Source organism: Alligator mississippiensis, chromosome 8 (assembly GCF_030867095.1).
Source record: "Alligator mississippiensis isolate rAllMis1 chromosome 8, rAllMis1, whole genome shotgun sequence".
Classification (NCBI taxonomy): Eukaryota; Metazoa; Chordata; order Crocodylia; family Alligatoridae; genus Alligator; species Alligator mississippiensis.
The window spans coordinates 82,251,160-82,268,934 of NC_081831.1; the positions used below are offsets into that span (position 1 = coordinate 82,251,160).

The window sequence follows — 17,775 nt, forward strand, 5'->3', positions numbered from 1 at the left end:
TGTTGCTGATAGTTTATATAATAAGCGCTCTGAAATCTTTCCTCACATAGGGTCCATAATAAAGGTCACAGAAATTATGAAGCAAAGTTTGCACATTGCAAAGTCAAGTGAGTTTCCCTTTCCCCACTGTACAGCATGCAGTATGAATGGGAGGTTTTCCCACGTACATGCTATTCAGAGCAGAAGTTCTCCCTTGCCATCTGTACAGCCCCTAGCACAAACTAGGTGCTACCATAATCATAATCATTAAGCTAATAATTGTATGATGTCATATTATAATAACTATTATCATAAAGCAGATTGAATTGCTGGGCACACATGCAGACTGGAAAAGTTAGGGTAGTAATATGGAGAATTTTACATTTATGGTAGGAAAAGAATACAGCAGTGTTCAAATATGAGCCACGGACCAGTCTCATCTCTGCCCCACAGCAGTTATGCTTCAAGCATTGGTAATGTGGGATTTTAAAAAGCTAATTTCATGATAAATTTTTGAGGACTGATTCATTGTCTTTGAACACTCAGGACTTGAAATATTGAAATCTGGACTCTCCCTAGGCCTGAAGAAGGGTGTTTGTGCCTGCAAGCTTACACAGAACACTTTTTCCAACTATTTAGTTGGTCTAAGAAAAGATATCACATCTACCCAAAGAAACTTGTCTGCCTATGTCCAACACAGCTACAACCAACACCCCTGAAATCTGGTTGCATATTCCTGTGCTGTTGCATTTCACTCATTTGCTAGGTGTCTCAGCCTACCTGGGGCTTTCAGAGCAGGGCTGGGTCCAGCAGCTCCCTGGTCTGCATGCAATTCCCCTGGGAGCTAGGAGGAAGCATGATTTGCTGGAGAAGGGGTAGGGAGGTATCATCAAGACTGCTGGCAGCAAGGAAGGAGACATGCTGGGTTTCTGTTTGGAAGCTGTGCGAGAGGAATGACTTGGGGTACAACTCTGCAGTGCGGAGTGGCTGGAAGAAGCAACGGCTTTCTGGACAGGCCGTCTGGAGAGGTTGTGGGGTCAGGGTGAAGGAGCCAAGCAGAGGCTGTGACCAGACTCCTGGCCTGAGGCTACCTGGGGACGAGGAATCCTGGCAGGGGTAGCAATGCTTGAGAAGACCCGCTGAGCCTTGCCCTGAGCATAGGTGAGCCCTGCATTGCAGGGACGGGCAGAGAGCAAGCAGAGGAAAAGCCTAGGGCAACATCAGCAGGCACTGGGGGCTTGAGGTGGGCACCTGCCTCTGGGTGACAGGACGTCGTAGCAAAGGTGGGGTGTGTTGACAGACACACGTTGTGATTAAACATGCCCTAAGTTCTGCCCGTGCCTCTTCAATGACCTTGGACTTGAGCAATGCTGTCAGAGGCAGTTTGCTTAGAAACGTGACCTGTTTACATCTTGCATGCCTGCTTTCTCTGAAAAATCCATCTAAACTAAATCAGGGTTTTTTAACTGTGCCTTGAATATTTTTTCCCCCTTAAGGCTTATAAAATAGTCCTTATAAATAGCCGGGATACACAGGGCACAATGGAAAAATACATTTCAGCAGGGAAGCATTCCAATTAAATTTTCCAGTTTCATTGTCTGGGGCTTTTTTTTTTTACAATCTTCAATGAAGCAAATAGGATTTGGATGTGTCCCCTTCCAGTCCATCCCCAAAGTCACTGCTTTCAACAGTACCTCAGTAGTATTCTAGTAGGGTTAACTCTTAACTTACTTTAGTATGAAAGGAGAAATTCAGCCCTGCTTTCCTTAATAATCATCATTAAGAGTATATATCAAATCTTGTCCACAACAGTGCTATTTGTGAAGGTAGTTGTGTACGCCTCAGTCATCTGAAATCTGGATTCATAGACAGATCATTAAGGTGTTGATTGAAGTAGATGAATTTAGGAAGAACTCTCCAGAGAGATCACAGAGATCTGACTGGATGCCATGCTTTTTGTAATGAAAAGACATCAATAAGGGTTTCAAATGTGGTGATTGTGACAGATAACCTCTTGGGAGAAGTGGAGTGGAAGCTGTATATTTGGCTTAATTTGCTAGTATGAAAAATAAGGAACAAAATCCTGAGCTAGCTTGATTGTTATGTTAGTTTAGCTAGGAGATCAGTTGGCAGGTATGATTGCATGTATTATTCCTGCTAAGATGATAGAGATAAATAATTTATCCCTCCTGGCATTAGGCATGTAAGTAACTGTTCTGTGAAGTCTTTTGTTTTAAAACACCTTGAAAGCTGACATTAAATGAATACAAGAAATCTGGATGTAACACATTTTTATCCAAAAGCACTTTCCTGGGGTGTTTTTTTTTAAGCTAACAAAGACTTGCAGTTTTTCACAGAGTATCAAAAAGTTTTAGAGGTGCATTTGTGGTTTTCTGTAAACATCACAAGTGGTTTTTTTATTATTTTTTTTAAGTGCCTGAAAACCCATCAGATCTGTGAGATTTCCACTAGTACTTTCTTTCCTCCTATTACCCGTGAAGCACTGTCACTTTCTATTGCAAAGAGGGTAAGGCAGGAATTAGAAAGAAGCAGAAGTACTTTGGGAACATGATGGGAGGAGGGAGAGGGGCTGATGCTGCAAAGCATATTATTAGTAGCATCCCAGCTGTTAAAGCACCAGCCCAGGAAGTGGAGACCTGAGTTCTGTACCCTCCTCTGGGCTTCACTGCTGAAGGTACCAGCTTCAGGGGACTCTCCCATGGAGAGGGAGATGTCACGTTTGCTATTTTCAAGTGGGAAACGGAACTGAACTCCAGTACAAATGCAATGGGTTTACTTCATCCTGCACATCCAAATTCATAGATTCATAGATGTTAGGGTCGGAAGGGACCTCAATAGATCATCGAGTCCGACCCCCTGCATAGGCAGGAAAGAGTGCTGGATCTAGATGACCCCAGCTAGATACTCATCTAACCTCCTCTTGAAGACCCCCAGGGTAGGGGAGAGCACCACCTCCCTTGGGAGCCCGTTCCAGACCTTGGCCACTCGAACTGTGAAGAAGTTCTTCCTAATGTCCAGTCTAAATCTGCTCTCTGCTAGCTTGTGGCCATTGTTTCTTGTAACCCCCGGGGGCGCCTTGGTGAATAAATACTCACCAATTCCCTTCTGTGCCCCCGTGATGAACTTATAGGCAGCCACAAGGACGCCTCTCAACCTTCTCTTGCGGAGGCTGAAAAGATCCAGTTTCTCTAGTCTCTCCTCGTAGGGCTTGGTCTGCAGGCCCTTGACCATACGAATTGCCCTTCTCTGGACCCTCTCCAGGTTATCCGCATCCCTCTTGAAGTGTGGCGCCCAGAATTGCACGCAGTACTCCAACTGCGGTCTGACCAACGCCCTATAGAGGGGAAGTATCACCTCCTTGGACCTATTCGTCATGCATCTGCTGATGCACGATAAAGTGCCATTGGCTTTTCTGATGGCTTCGTCACACTGCCGGCTCATGTTCATCTTGGAGTCCACTAGGACTCCAAGGTCCCTTTCCACCTCTGTGCCACCCAGCAGGTCATTCCCTAGGCTGTAGGTGTGCTGGACATTTTTCTTCCCTAGGTGCAGCACTTTGCATTTCTCCTTGTTGACTGTTGAGTTAGGAAGAAACAACATTGAACAAGCTATGGCTGAAGGGCTAGATCCAAAAAAAGGCCTTGGTGTCTGTAAGTTAGGCACACACAGTGCTGACATTTTAAGTGCAATCTCAGGTCCAGAGCTGGGCACTTGGGGTCCCTGTTGGGTGCATGAGGAGAATTGGATGCCTCAGAAAGACAGTCCAGCTTTAGGAGCAGCTTGAATCTCGCCAGAAGGAAATGCCGAGGACAAGGCGCATCTGCAGCTCTCCTTCTCCACCCCATAGGAGACTCTGTTGGCTCAGGATCCAGAGCTTAGAGCCCTTGGTGCCATTGCTTCATGGTGTAAAGCAAGGCCAGCACTTTTCTTGTTCTGATGCTGCCTGGTTTTCTATGAAAGCCTGGTAGTCACAGCAATGTCTTGGATGTCAGAAGCCTCTTCAGCCTGAGAGAGGTCAAACCCACATCACCCACCTCTCACAGGGCTAACATGCCACAGACGTGCAGATAGGGGACTCGCCTGGGAAGGAGGAGCCCCAAGCTCTGTTTCCAGGTCTGGTTATGCATTTTACGTTACATAGTTGTTGGATTAAAAAAATAAATACAACAGGACCAATCCTCCAAGCCAGACTTCTTCCACAAAGTGCCCTAACCACGGAGCAACAGGACCTGCCTTCTGCTTGTGCTTTCCTCCATCTGCCAAAAAAGAAAGCAATTGCCACTACATTACTGAAGGGCCCAGTCATGTCAGCTCGTCAGGCCTGCTCTGAGTGTGGATGCCAGATCAGGCCCCTCAGGTGGCCGTGGTACTAGTTTTTGACCCCTTGCCCCTCATATCTTAGGAGTTGGGCGGGTGGGCACCTTGCTGAGCAGGGCTTTTTCAGACTGCCATTTGGAGTGTAGGTGAGTCTGCCTGAACCCCGTTTTAGGCACCTACATCCTTTTTCTGGATTTAGCCCTTGAGGCAGGATGTCACTGAGATAGACGAGATATGGCATTAGGGTTATGATCTTTTCCAAGGCAAGTGTCCTCATCTACAGCTTAGTCAATGCCCAGTTTGCAATGCTTTAACTGAGCACTGCTGTTAATGCCATTCCCCGTAATTTCAGTGGTCAGTGGTATAAGAGGCAGGGCTGCATGTGTAAACTTGCTACAAGGAGTATGAGAAAGCCAGGCAATGGGTGATCTTACATGCATGCAACCCTAGTAAAATATTTGGTGTAAATGATGGAGACTGGGCTGCAGTGCTGAAGGTACCAGGTTCTAACTCTATAGACAAATATTGTGGTGGGGACTGTTTCTGTATGAAAATGAGAAGTACCTTAGTATATATGAACTAAGAACATGCAGTTGTATGCTGGAAAATGATAAACCTTCTCGTTTCGCTGGGTCTGATACGGTTAATGTACCCCGGGGAAACTCATTATAATTGTGTACCAGAAACTCGCTCATTCCTCGAGAGTCTGGATTCAATGAGATAGATGCTCTGGATACAGTCATGGTAATCAGTGATTAGGTAGTTACTCACTGTAACGACAGCAGAAAATGCATGGGGCCAGTTTTCCCCCTCGAGCATCAGGGTTTATCACCGTCAAAATATAAAAGGGTTCTAAAACGTTTTTAATATTTTAGTATAAAAAAAGGAATTTCAACCCAAAAGCCAGTGGAGGAAGGGAATATATGCCCTTAAATACCCAGACTAATTCTATCATCCCAAAATATTTCCTCGCCTTTTTCTTTTTAGCAGTTTTAATGCCTTCTGTGTGTGCTCAGTCATTTGTTTTCATGAAGGCTGTAGTATTGTGATATCATTTCAAGATATGTTTACATTTAAAAAGATTGCTTCTTTTATCTGTCCGTTTTTTTTAACTGGTGGTGGCACAAATCTATTGCATCTCATATACTAATGCTATAAATCTCTCCAACAAAGCAATCGTAAAATGACATGATGTGAAAGCAAATAAATCAAGGCCTTTGTTGTCCTCTGGGGACCAAATATAAAGTCTGTTGAATGGTTTGGAGGACAGAATTCCCCTGAATTCACTTCTAACAGTTGGTGTTTACTCAGACTTCTCTCCAAGCTGCAGTTCCCCCATCAGTGGATCTGTGCAATATAAAAACAGTTCTGTATTTCGATGGTCAAAAATCTAATCCCTGTACTGTTTGTGGCATTTCTGATTTCCCCCACGAGGGGGTGCGATGTCTGGTTTTTGGAGTTGTTTGGTAGTTGTTTCCCAGTTAGGAAGAACTGTTGTAATCACAGTTCTCAGTTTCAAATGCAAGCAGGGGTTGTTGACGTGGAAAGGAAACATTTCAGGAAGTTTATGTTGAAGAGATGTTTTGCAGCAGAAGGGCTTGTGAGTAACAGGCTTATCATTCACCGGCCCATTGCACATGGGTTTTTCACCATATTCAACTCATTTGCAAAAATGTACTCCAGAGGGTGGAAAGTAGCACAACTGGCTTTGGAAAGAGGGAAATGGGTCCAAATTAGGCCGATTTTTCTCTACCCCTTTTTACTTTACAACATAAATTACTGAACAACATTAGACATAGATGCTGCGTGAGAGTGAATATAGAATTATTAAACTATTATAATCCTTATTATGAACTTCTGCCTAGTGCATGGGATGGCCAGTCTGCAACACGGGTGCCACAAGTGTCACGGAGAATGTCTGTGTTGCATAAAGTAGATTGGGGAGGGGACAGCACAGTGGCAGACAGGGCAGGGAGCAGAAGGTAGAGTAGAAGACCAGGCAGGGAGCACAGGGCAAAGAGCAGAAAGCAGAGCAGAAGTTTGGGCAGGGAGCATGGGGCAAAGAAGAGAAAGCAAAGCAGCAGAGCAGGCAGGGAGCAGAAAGCAGAGCAGTAGATCAGGTAAGGGAAAGGAAGCGGAGTGACACTTAGGAACGGTGTGGGGTTAATTTGTGGCATACCTGCCACAAAGGTTGGCCCCCATTGGGGTAGTGCAGTCAGAACTGCTCAAGAACCGTGGGGGCAGGGACGTTTTGTGCAGTTCAGTGGGGTCCTGCTCCTTAATTACAGCTTCTAGGCACTGGATGGGTTGTGGCTTGTTTTTGGTCTGAACAGAACCTAACCTCCTCATTTCCCCCTTTCTTTTTTGGCTTGCTACATAGGTAATTGCAAGTATACTCTGCTTTACTGCCTCTGCTCCAAAACAGACTGGGTGTTTCCGACGTACGCAGAATTCTGTAAGTACATGCCTTGTTTGGAGGTGTCTGTGGAGCAATCAGCACTGAACTAGTACGTTAAACTTTCATATTGTCATGGATAGTCATCTAGGAAGTAGTTCTGATTGCCTTAGGCTAAGTGGTGTGAGTGTAGCGTGTGTCAGCACACATGAAGTAGCTAGATTAAGGATAATAGTACCAACAGCATCAACATAGACTTTAGCAGGAATTAGCTATACCAGTAAGTGCCCAAGGTCTTTGGTAGGCTTGTACAGATAGCACGAAAGCCAGCGTTGCTGCAGCTTCACCACTAGTGATCCCCATTAGCTTGTTATATGAAAACCACGCCAAACATGCTAACTCAAGTTGCAAGCTCAGCTCTGACTGCAGTGTAGACCTGGTCTTCATTCAACAGTTTGTCCAGGGCTGCCTTTACCAGGACCAAATGAAAGTTTCAAAGGAAGGCCACACTTATAGCACCCAGAAACCAGATGGAAAGGGACTTTGTTATTGCATATTACACAAAACATTTAATGTCAAAGAAGAAAACTCCCTTAAAAGACCATTAGGACTCTGAAAAGACCGTTATCCATAATTTTCCTACCTGCAAGGCTTTTCTGGTGCATATACTTGTGAAGACAACGCACAAAGCAAACTATAGTGGGAAATTCACTTTTCAGGACAGAAGCCCCACCCTAGAAATAGACTTTCTGGAGCTCACTGAAGCATGGCCAGCTGCACAATTACAGCCACTCCAAATGCAGAATGTGCAAGGGAATTTTCTCAGTAATGGATCTGCCATTTTATTGTAGTCTGCAGAAGAATAAAATAGCATTTTTTTCCAGGAAAAGACATTGCTCACTGAAGCAGTCAGAAGGGAATATTTCTTGCTTCTTCTATTAATACGTCAGATGTCACAGTATAATAATCTGTGTCCACTTCTTTCAAAACAATCTGCTAGGAAAAAACACTAGCACTTAAGTGCTTATAGTGGTGCATTTGCCTTCTGTTCTGTTTAGGAGTATGTGTCTTGCTGCCTTGCCACAGTGCTAAGACTTCATAGGAATTGTGCTTGCTCATATCTGGTTTGACTCTAGTTAATCATAGAGATTTTCCTTAAAACTGAGGGGAAAATGATTCTGCTGTCCTATGCCACTCTCTGTAAAGGTTTCTTAGAAGTCCATGCAAGAGGAAATTGGGTAAAATTAAGTATGATAGATCTTCCACTGATCCTCAATATAATTAAGGGAGTAAATAAAGCTGAAAATAGGACATGACACTGCATAAAAATATTCAGTGCGAACTTGTTAAGGTGCTTTAATTCAGGGTGCATGGGAAAGAAACTGCCCTGCCTGCAGAGAATCCAAGCAGGACATTAGTAATGTTGAATTATCCTGGCACCTCTTCATGACCTATCATTTGTGTATTTGAAGAAAGGTAATTAGAGATATAAATCTTTGAAAAGGAGAACTTTCCACTTCCATTTAATTTCCTGCCAGATCTGTTATTTTTTTCCTTTCCTGTGGGAAGCTTCTAAACCATCATGTATGTGAGAAACGTCATTGCTTCAGTTTGCATCCAGTTAGTCCCACTACTGCAAGTGGCACAAGTGTGGTGCCATCACACAGCAATAGTGTAACAGAAAGGGGGCTAGTGGGGCATAAGCCCTGGGTGCTGAGCCTGGGGGGCACAAAAAGAGCAGCAGTTGTGCTGCAAGTATTGCCACCGCTGAGCTGGCAGTAGCACACCCACTGATGCGGCCCTGTGCACGACTGCCACCCAGGGAGCTCAAGCTCCCCGTTACACCTCTGGCGCACAGCCTGCTTTGCAACCAACTGTGCCTGCGGTGTGTAGTGCATGCTTAGTCTCTTCCCTCTGACCTGACGTTCTCTCAGGGTGCAGATGCCTAAATGGAAATTCATCAAGGCCCAGCTGTACCCCAATCACTGTGGGCCTCACAGTCTGGACTGGAGCCTGCTCTGAAGGACATTTGCCAAGGTGTTGAAGAAACAGGAGTTTCACCATTGTTTTTCTTTGCATCACTTCCATAGCTAGTCCGTTTTCCTTCTTTCCTGTGAAGTTACTCAGGTGAGAATGATCTTGCCTAGTTCTAGAGGGGCTCATAGACTAGCAAAGGGATGATTTTATCACAGGAAAACAGGCAGGTTATCAGAGAGCTGAATTTGGCTTTGGAAGTGGTCCCACATTGAGTATTTCACTGTGAATAATGTCAGGACTCTTGGCTGTCTCACCTGGCCCAAACCAGGACAAGCACATTCATGATGCCTGCTTGTCAGTGTGCGCTGGCCCAAAAAATTGTGTGCTGTAGAAAGTAAAGCAAAATCCTAACCTTTCTTACACAATAGTAAAACTTTGGGGAAGAAGAGGAAGAATATAATTAAATATTATTTGTAACAGGACTGTGCCTTCCGAGAGAGGCCAGAGCAGAGCTAAGATCAGCTAAGTACTACTTTGCACTGGAGTCTGTATGTAACTGAGGGGGGAGGACGGGGGGGGGGAGAAATGGTAGGTAATTGCTGACCAGTGAGTTGTAGGATAGACTGAGAGGGCCAAGTGGCTGAAACACATCTATGTCCTATCTAGCTGGCTGCAGCTGTGCAGGACAATATAGTGGCAGGTAAAGATGCCAGCCATGCCCAGAGCAAGTGCAAGTCACAACAGTGGGGAAGGTGATTGTGCATCGCTGTTTGGCTACGTGATGCAACCTCTGGGATGCCTGCAGGGGTGCTGCTAATGCCCAAAGCTGTAGCTTGGCACCACCCTAAAGTTTATCTGCACTAGGTTCTCTTGGGTTTTACTTTGAACCTATTAGCTTGGGCTAATTGCAAAATGAGTTAATACATATAATGTGACACCTACGTCTTACTCTAGAGTAGACAAAGCCCTGGTGTTGAGTCATGTTTTAAATCAGTCTTCATCTCATGCATAACGGATGTGGATAACCACAAAGATGCTCAAAGTGGAAGCTACGCCAGGAGGAGCTCCGTTGCGGTTTTCATTAACCTGAAAATTAGAGGTATGTAGCAGCAACGCAGAAATAAGTATTTCTCTCATATAGTCCCCATTCTGCTATTCAGCTACTTCACCACCCATCAACATCTCCTCAACAAGACCCCTGTGAAATAAGAAAGTGTGTTAACTTACAGTATCTCCAGTTCATAGGGATAAGCTTAGCTTCATTTCACAAAGGAGCTAAGTGACTTCCCCAAGATCACGCTGAACCAGACCAGAGGTGTGAATCCTAAATTCTGGACTAGTGCCCTAACCAAAAGGCCATGCACTCTGTCCTTTGTTACTGGTTTATAAAAGAGAGAAGGAAGGACAGAGAGGAAAAAAACCTGTTGAAATAATATAGTAAGGGATAGAACAAGGAAGAGCAAGTGGGTTGTGTTGAACTTCAGAATCCCACTAAGCAAAATGTTAGTGTCATTCACCCAAAACCCATACATGAATACAGGTTTAATAAAAGATATCGGATTTACCCAAAGAACCTTGTCTGCCTCTGTCCTTAGACCAACACGGCTACAACCTACACCCCTGCCTACTCCTCAGACACCTGAAAGTTGAAGGCAATTTCTTATAAAGGGTTTTCATCTGTATATATGGTTGTCATTTCAAATAACTATTCCATTCATTAGGGGTGGCTACACTGTCCCATTCAGGCAATAAAAAGCCAGATGTATCCATGGCAGAGGGAAGACAGAGCCAATATTCTGTGGGTGTGGACACAGGTGACCGCTGATCCATTGCAAAATGCCACCAATTGGAAATCAGTTTGCAGTTGTGTGATGTGCTGTGACCCCAACACCAAGGGATGGGAGTGAGCACACTCAGCCCAGCATGTCTGGCAGTGGGCAAGTGGGGGGACAGTGCTTGCACCCATGTTTTGGGAGTCCCAAGGGCTGGGCGACCTGTGATGGGCAGGGTTATAATTTTTTTGCTTTCCCAACCAGGGAGTGAAGACAGAGCTGGTTGCTGGAAAGGTAGCTTATATTGACCAAGCCGTGCAAGGGAGTGCACTGAGAAAAAGGGTCAACAAAAGGGGGGAGAAGGGCAGAAGAATTCTGGCTACATAACAGAGTGGCCAGTTACAGCAGTGTGTGTTTGGGGGATGAGAAGCAGTGCGGTGTGGGATACCTGGAGGACTGATCAGACCTGTGTCACAGAACGCTTGGTGTCCACATGTAACAGTGAACCAATTCAGGTACAGCAAGGGAATCGGGTCTGTCCTCAGACTCTATCTGTGGCCATAAGCACAGTGTGCTACTTGTGCTGACAGCTATGATGGCGGATGGGATTAGGATTCCCCACTATACTGGGGAATCTTCAGCTTGGCTGTTTGAGACAGCATTAAATCACTTGTCTGCCCTGGGCCGGAACTCATCCACTTTGCAGATGCTACCTGGTATCTACAGAAGCATTGCAAATCCAGGTAGAAATGAAGCAGAGAGACATATTTGTACATGACAAAATGAGTTTTGCATTTTCCATTCAGGCTGCTGCATTTTGCAGACCTGGGATTTTTACTCCAAGGAAATCCATCTATTAGCAATGGCAATAGCGATCCCATTGTCCACGCAGCCGTGAGCACTTCCTCATTAAACATGCAGTTACAGCCAAAGCACCAAGGGATTAAATCTTCCAGTCCTCGGTATGCCCCTTCCTTATCCTGGCTAATTCTGTACTATTGAATTTCAGCCAGATATTGCCCATGCTATATTCAAGGGCTGTTCCTCTTTTGACAAATAATGGCTCAGCTGTCTCACTTACTGACATATTGCTGACTGAAGGCTAGTCTCCTTTATACAGCCCAGGGAGGAATTTCCCTTAGAGCCCCAAAATTAGTCACATGGCATGCATAACATTTCCATTTAAGGGAAAGACAGGAAGAGCTAAGCACGAACGCAAATTCTGCTGTCTGTCACGCCTTGTGCAATTCCATTGGGAATGTGACTCTACGGACCTTTCTTTAGCCTTACTCAGTGGCCGCTTCAGAGCATGCTTATTCATGGGATAAATGCTTTCTGACACGTATATGAAACAACACATGTTTGGACAGCACAGAGGGTACTCATTTAGGTAATTACTCAGCCGAAAGAGGCAATATTCCAGGACGATCGCTAGTCACAAAAGTGGTAAACAATATTCCATCTATCAATAATATCACAGCAGAGCTGAGGGGTATTGCCCAATTTTTCTGTTTTCCTTCACTTGGTTTCTCAAATTGGAGTCTGGGAGCATCAGTGTCTCCCGGGTTATCACAAATGTTCCTTAATTTATCTTTCATGTGACAGCCTTGCCCTCATCCTTTTATTTCTGCTTTTTCATACTGTTTGATGAGACTCCTTATTGATTTTTTCCTTGCTACACTGAATGGTAACCCTACTCTGCAATTATTGAATAGATGGCCTTAGTGATTTGTTTTCACCACAGAAATCACGTTCCTGTATGCAGAGAATTCTAATGCTCATAGCCCAGTGATTTGTAAAACTTTTAAAACTAATATCTAACCCTGAACCAACAGACCACTATGTAGGCAGTTCAACTGGGAATTCAGCATAATGTACATTCCAGTCAATAATATTTTTATATTGCTTTTAAGAGTTGCCATGGACACCATAAAAGACTTGGATCAAGCAAAATTGTTCATCAGATGGGATGAAAACTGTTTTTTTTCTTTTACCTTGCAGGTTGAAAAGGAATTTTTTGTTATCTTAGGAAAATTTTACAAGCCTTCAGTTGTACTAATTCTCTGTCTCAAAGCACAGAATAAATTTGTTCCTCCATGTTACCAGCAAGATATTAGCTTTCAGTAGCATAAATGAATATGTATGTACAGTTCTTTCTAAAGTACCTTTTATTCCATACATATTTCATTCCACCAATATCAAATTTTATAGCAGGCCAAATTTTCTATGGAAGTCACTGGAGGTTTGCTCATTTACCCCAATAGAAAATGTGCTGGTTTACTTGAATACCAGATTATTATGCATAAATTATGAACAGTAGTTTCTGATTACCTTAAATTGCAACTCTTCTCTCACTTTGTAGAGGTATTCGTGTGCTGTACAGTATAACGGAGTACTGAAATGTTGATTCTCTAAATTATGCAATTTGTTCAAAGCCATTGAGCAGATTGATTCTGCTCTGCATCTCTCTCCATGCAGATGTTTCCATTGAAGTCAAGGTATTGCTTTTATGAGTAACGAGCTGCTGTATTACACCCTATTAAATTGGCTACTAGTAGGTTATTATAACTGAAACTGAAGGTTAAAAGCCTCACCTTTTTACACCTGGTTTGGAAGTGACATTGGAAGAAGGTGAAGGGACCTCCCCTGGGGGTGATGTGGGGATTGCAGTTCTCTAATTTTGGGGGGTATTTGGGGAAAATCAAGTTGTTTCCTATCTGTGGGTTGCTTGTTTCTTACTGTAAGCCTTCTGGCCTTTGCAAACACTCTTTGCAACATATTCTTTTTAAGTCAGGGCAGTCTCCCTACAATATCATAAGGAAAATTAATAAGCCTAGTAGAACTAGGAATAACCCCACAGTATTAAATGTTGCCACATAGTTCTGTATCTTCAAGGACAAGACAACTACCGATAATAGAAACGATGATCATATGTCGCTTTATCAAACTACCTAGCCATATCTCAGTCACTTGTGCAGGCTTTCGTATGTATTTTGCAGGACTATTATTTATGGCATCCCTTGCAGGAAATGCCCAAGAGCTACCTTGGGGAAATAAGCACGCAGCTGGCAAACGCATTGGGAGATTGTTGTATAGCAATAAAAAACAATACTCCAAATCATCCGTTTCCCACATCATTTCTCGTCTTCGTGATTTCCAAGGTTTCTCAGATCGCGGCTTGCGAGGGCACAAGGATGCCTAGTCCCGTAGAGTAACCGAACCCAGACTCATTGCTTGCATTAGATCCCGTCGGTTTGCTGACAAAGCGACAGATTAATCTTCATGACGCTCAGCTTTCCAGGGACGTTTGATTGCAACATTTTGGTGCCCCTCGTCGTAGCTTGTCGCTGCACTGAAGGGGCAAGGACGTTGGGATGACACACGACTATTCAGGGCATCTGATCCCGCGTGCTGCATCCGACCCCGTGCAGGGACCCAGTGTGCGGCGTGGGATCCCGTGCCACATCTGACTGCTGACACCAGATCCATCTCTGCGCACGTGGGATTCGGCCACGTGGGTTGTCCCATGGGGCTCCCTGCCCATCTGGAAACACAAGAGTGTGTGAAGCAGTGGCTCCCCGGCCGCCAAACGGCCAGCCCTGGGGGCAGTGGGCACGCCTGGGAGCTGCAGGCCCCGGCCCTGGGGGCAAGGGTCCACGTGACACAGCGCGGCCCACGGGCCAGGGCACGACCACCTGAAGCGTCGACTGCACCACAACTGACACACCTTCCCGCCTCAAGACGGGGGAGGGGCCCAGCGAAGCCCCGCCCCTCATTGGCCCCGCCCCCGGACATTGATATGGTGGGCGGGGTGGCCCCGCCCCCTGTTGTAGCGCGCAAAAGGGGGCGGGCCGCGCGGCTGTTGTGTAGAGGGGCGGGGCCGGCGCGTGCGCAGTGGGCGGGCCGCGCGGCTGTTGTGTTGAGGGGCGGGGCCGGCGCGTGCGCAGTGGGCGGTCGGCACGGCCGTTGGGGCGGCCCCGCCCCCGCCGCGCGTGCGCAGTGGGCGGGCGGCTGTGGGCTGGGCTGGCCGCGGTGTCATGGCGGCCGGGCAGGGCGGTGGGGGCAGCGGCGGCCAGGGGCCTGGGCCGGGGCCAGGTCCGGGTCTCGGGCTGGGGCCCGGGCTGGGGCTCCCCGCGCACCTGACGCTGCCGTACGCCGCTGGGCCGCCGTGGGGCGCGGCCGCCCTCCCGCCGCACACGGGGCGCAGCCTGGACCGCGCGCTGGAGGAGGCGGGCAGCTCGGGCATCCTCGGCCTCAGCGGCAGGAAGCTCCGCGACTTCCCCGCCGGCGGCTACGACCTCAGCGACACCACGCAAGCAGGTGCGCGCCGTGCCGTGCCGTGCCGTGCCGTGCCGCGCCGCGATGCGGGGGCTGCAGGGGGCAGGGGCGTGGGGGAGGGGAAGAGGCAGGGCTGGGGGGCTGCAGGGGGTGGGGGAGGGGTAGTGCTGCTGCAGGGGCATGGGGCAGGGCTGGGGGGCTGTATGGGGTGGGGGAGGGGCGGGGCTGGGAGGCGTCCCCTGTGGGGGTGGGGGTGGGGGAGTGGGAGTGGATGGAGAGGGCGCGGCGGTGGGGGAGGGGCAGGGCTGGGGGTGCCCAGGGGAGTTGTTGGGGATCCCAGGGTGGGCGTGCGTGTGGGGGGGGGGGGGCGTTGACTGGGGCCATCAGATTCGTTTGCAGTTTCAAAAAGAGGAGCTGGGTGTTTGGGCTGGTCCCCGCCCGTGGGGGGTGCCGTCCCCGGGCAGCGTTCTCGGTCACGAATAGGGGGCGCGGGGCGGGACGCGCGCGTTCGTGCGGCAGGCTCTGTGCGCGGGGCTCAATGTATTCGCCGCGTCGGTTAATAACACGGACGCGGGAGCCGACCGTGGCTCCGTTCCGCGTGAAGGGGGAAATCTGGTTTATAGTCTAGTCCGTTGGGGTTTTGTCGCCTGTGTTTTTGTTTTTTCTTTCCAGTGGTAGTTCTTGATGTATTTGGTATTGGACCAGTCCCTGGAAATGAGCTGTTTAGGCTACGATGCTAGCACAAAGTATACTAATTAGGATCTGATGTATCATTATTTGCTACAACAGTGGTAGCAGTTTTATAAAACACTTTACCGGGAACATGCGTGTCAAGGTTTTGGTTCCTTTTTTTTTTTCCACGGGGTTGTGGTAATTGGTTTATCATCTTGAATAAGAGACTGCCCATTGTAGTGCCTTCATCCATCTGTGACAATCCTGTGTTCCCGTGATCTATCAAATACTTATTCTCCCCAACCCTTTGTTGTGGACTGCGTGTTTTTGTTAGGTCGGAGGCGCTTGTGTTCTGTGATATTATGTGAGGTTTTGTGAGGCTTTTTTATGCTGAGGATTTACGAAAGATTAAAAAAAACAACCCTGGATATTTAGAATATCCAGTATTGGGTCTTAATGTCTTTTTCTTTTTCCTGGCACATGTGTTGGACTTGCATGTGCTAAGCAGAATGTGGGTAGGCAAGAGTGCTTTAATTGTCTGGGAATAGGAGCACAAAAATAATTTTAAAATGTGTTAAATGGCATAATAGCTCAAAATTGCTCAGTAATGAAATGTATGGGACATGTTGAGTATTTAGGCACAAAAACTGCTCAACATTTAAAATAGAAAAATGAGGAGCCCTTGTATATAGAGAATCTGTTACCAGTAGAGCTCTTCTGTTGTCTTGCGTGGAGTTTATTAGGGGTCCATGCATTTTAATAGGTGTGCTATGATCATAAGGTACAACCAAAACCACGTTGATAGATTCAAGATTGATTTGACTTTGTGTAAATTATGGCAATCTGCCTTCCCTGTAACTGTTGCTAGTCTGATCCGTGCCATTTAGTAATGCTCAGAAGCCTCAGCCAGGATTAAGGCCTCCGTATACAAGATGCTGTGTGTTCTTCAGTGGCATCGAACAATGCATGTAAATCGGTTTTGCTGTACACAAACAATAGAAGCCTGACCTGTGTAAGAATTCATCTGGTGACGTGGGGTTGTATTTCGGTTCTTTTAAAGGGCTTTCTAAAATGTACTTGAGAGCGCTTTGTAATATTTATTTTGATTTGGCCTGTAGACTGTCTTGTCTATTTTTTGACTGGTGGGTGGATATTTTAGTATTCAGCAAGTGCATTAAAAATTGCTGCTTGCAGATTGTCTCTAAGGAAGGATTGGATTCTGGATAAGATTCTGACACTGCCTTTATATTTATTTACAGCCATTTCTATGGTACTTATCACTATTTACAAACAAGCTTTATACTGCAACCTGCTGCGAGTTTAGGACAAATTTCCCCACATCTTGCACAGATATCAAGCAAGGAGTGAAGATTTAGGTTAAAAAATACTCACTGTTATTTGGTGCCAGTTGGGCACTAATTTTGCAACCTTCTGGATTTATTTTCCATGGAAATCTGAATATCTGGGTGGCAGGATCTCAAGATAGGTACTCAGAATAAGTGCCATTTTTGAGAGTCGGACTGTACGTGACTAGCTTGCGTGAGGTTTGTGGCAGAAATGAGAGCGGGATCTAGAACACCAGTTTCAGCTCCAGGGTGGGCAGCGGTTCCCAAACCCTGACAGGCTGTGCACCACCAATTAAAAATGATAAATCTTAAGCACCACCAGCAAATTTTTGTCATATAAAGTAATTATAATACATCTTTAAATGTGTGCCACTGACAGGTTGTCTGTGTACCACTGGTGGTACTTGTACCACAGATTGGAAACCATTGCTTTAAGCCATACCATCCCGCCTCTTTAGAGACTGTTTATTGAGCTGGAAATAGAATAGTTTTAGTTAATTCAGACTTCTAAAAAACGTTTTAAGAAACGTTAGCGCTAAATTATTTGTGACGCATCGTGCTACACTTAACTTCAACTGAATTGACTTCATTAAGAGGCAAAGGTTGGACATGTCTGTAATTCTTGCCTTGCTTGCTTCCTTCTCCCATTGCCTCAGGTCCTTTGTATGGAGATTTTTGTGCCTACTATATCTTTAATTGGTTTATAACCCGTAAATTGCAAGGACCATAGCAAATGTTTATGGCATCTCATTATGTTACAATTTATTTGCTTCAGTAATCTCACAGTTTAATACTTGGCCCTTTAATGACGTCAGATGCTTCAGCAGCTTCAGAATTTCATTAAACCTCTCTGAAGATCTTTTAAAGTGCTTTCTTGCACTTCCTTTATCATTTGTCTGTTTATACAAGTTGTTTGGCTCTGTTGAGCAAGCTGTCTCAGAAGAGTCTAGGTGAACTGAAGGATGTTCAGTGGGCGGTGCTCTATGAGAAGTATCTCGAGTCTCCAGGCCTGCATCCT

The 17,775-nt window shown here is 46.0% G+C and overlaps 1 protein-coding gene across 1 annotated transcript in view; it reads left to right on the plus strand.

The window, feature by feature from the left end:
- Positions 1-14,473: 14,473 nt before the first annotated feature.
- LRCH2 (leucine rich repeats and calponin homology domain containing 2) overlaps positions 14,474-17,775 on the plus strand; it is a 75,244-nt gene continuing 71,942 nt past the window's right edge. Inside the window, exon 1 of the mRNA XM_059732929.1 lies at positions 14,474-14,781. Coding sequence (XP_059588912.1) covers positions 14,499-14,781 — 283 coding nt within the window. The 5' untranslated portion in view covers positions 14,474-14,498. The remainder of the gene's footprint in view (positions 14,782-17,775) is intronic.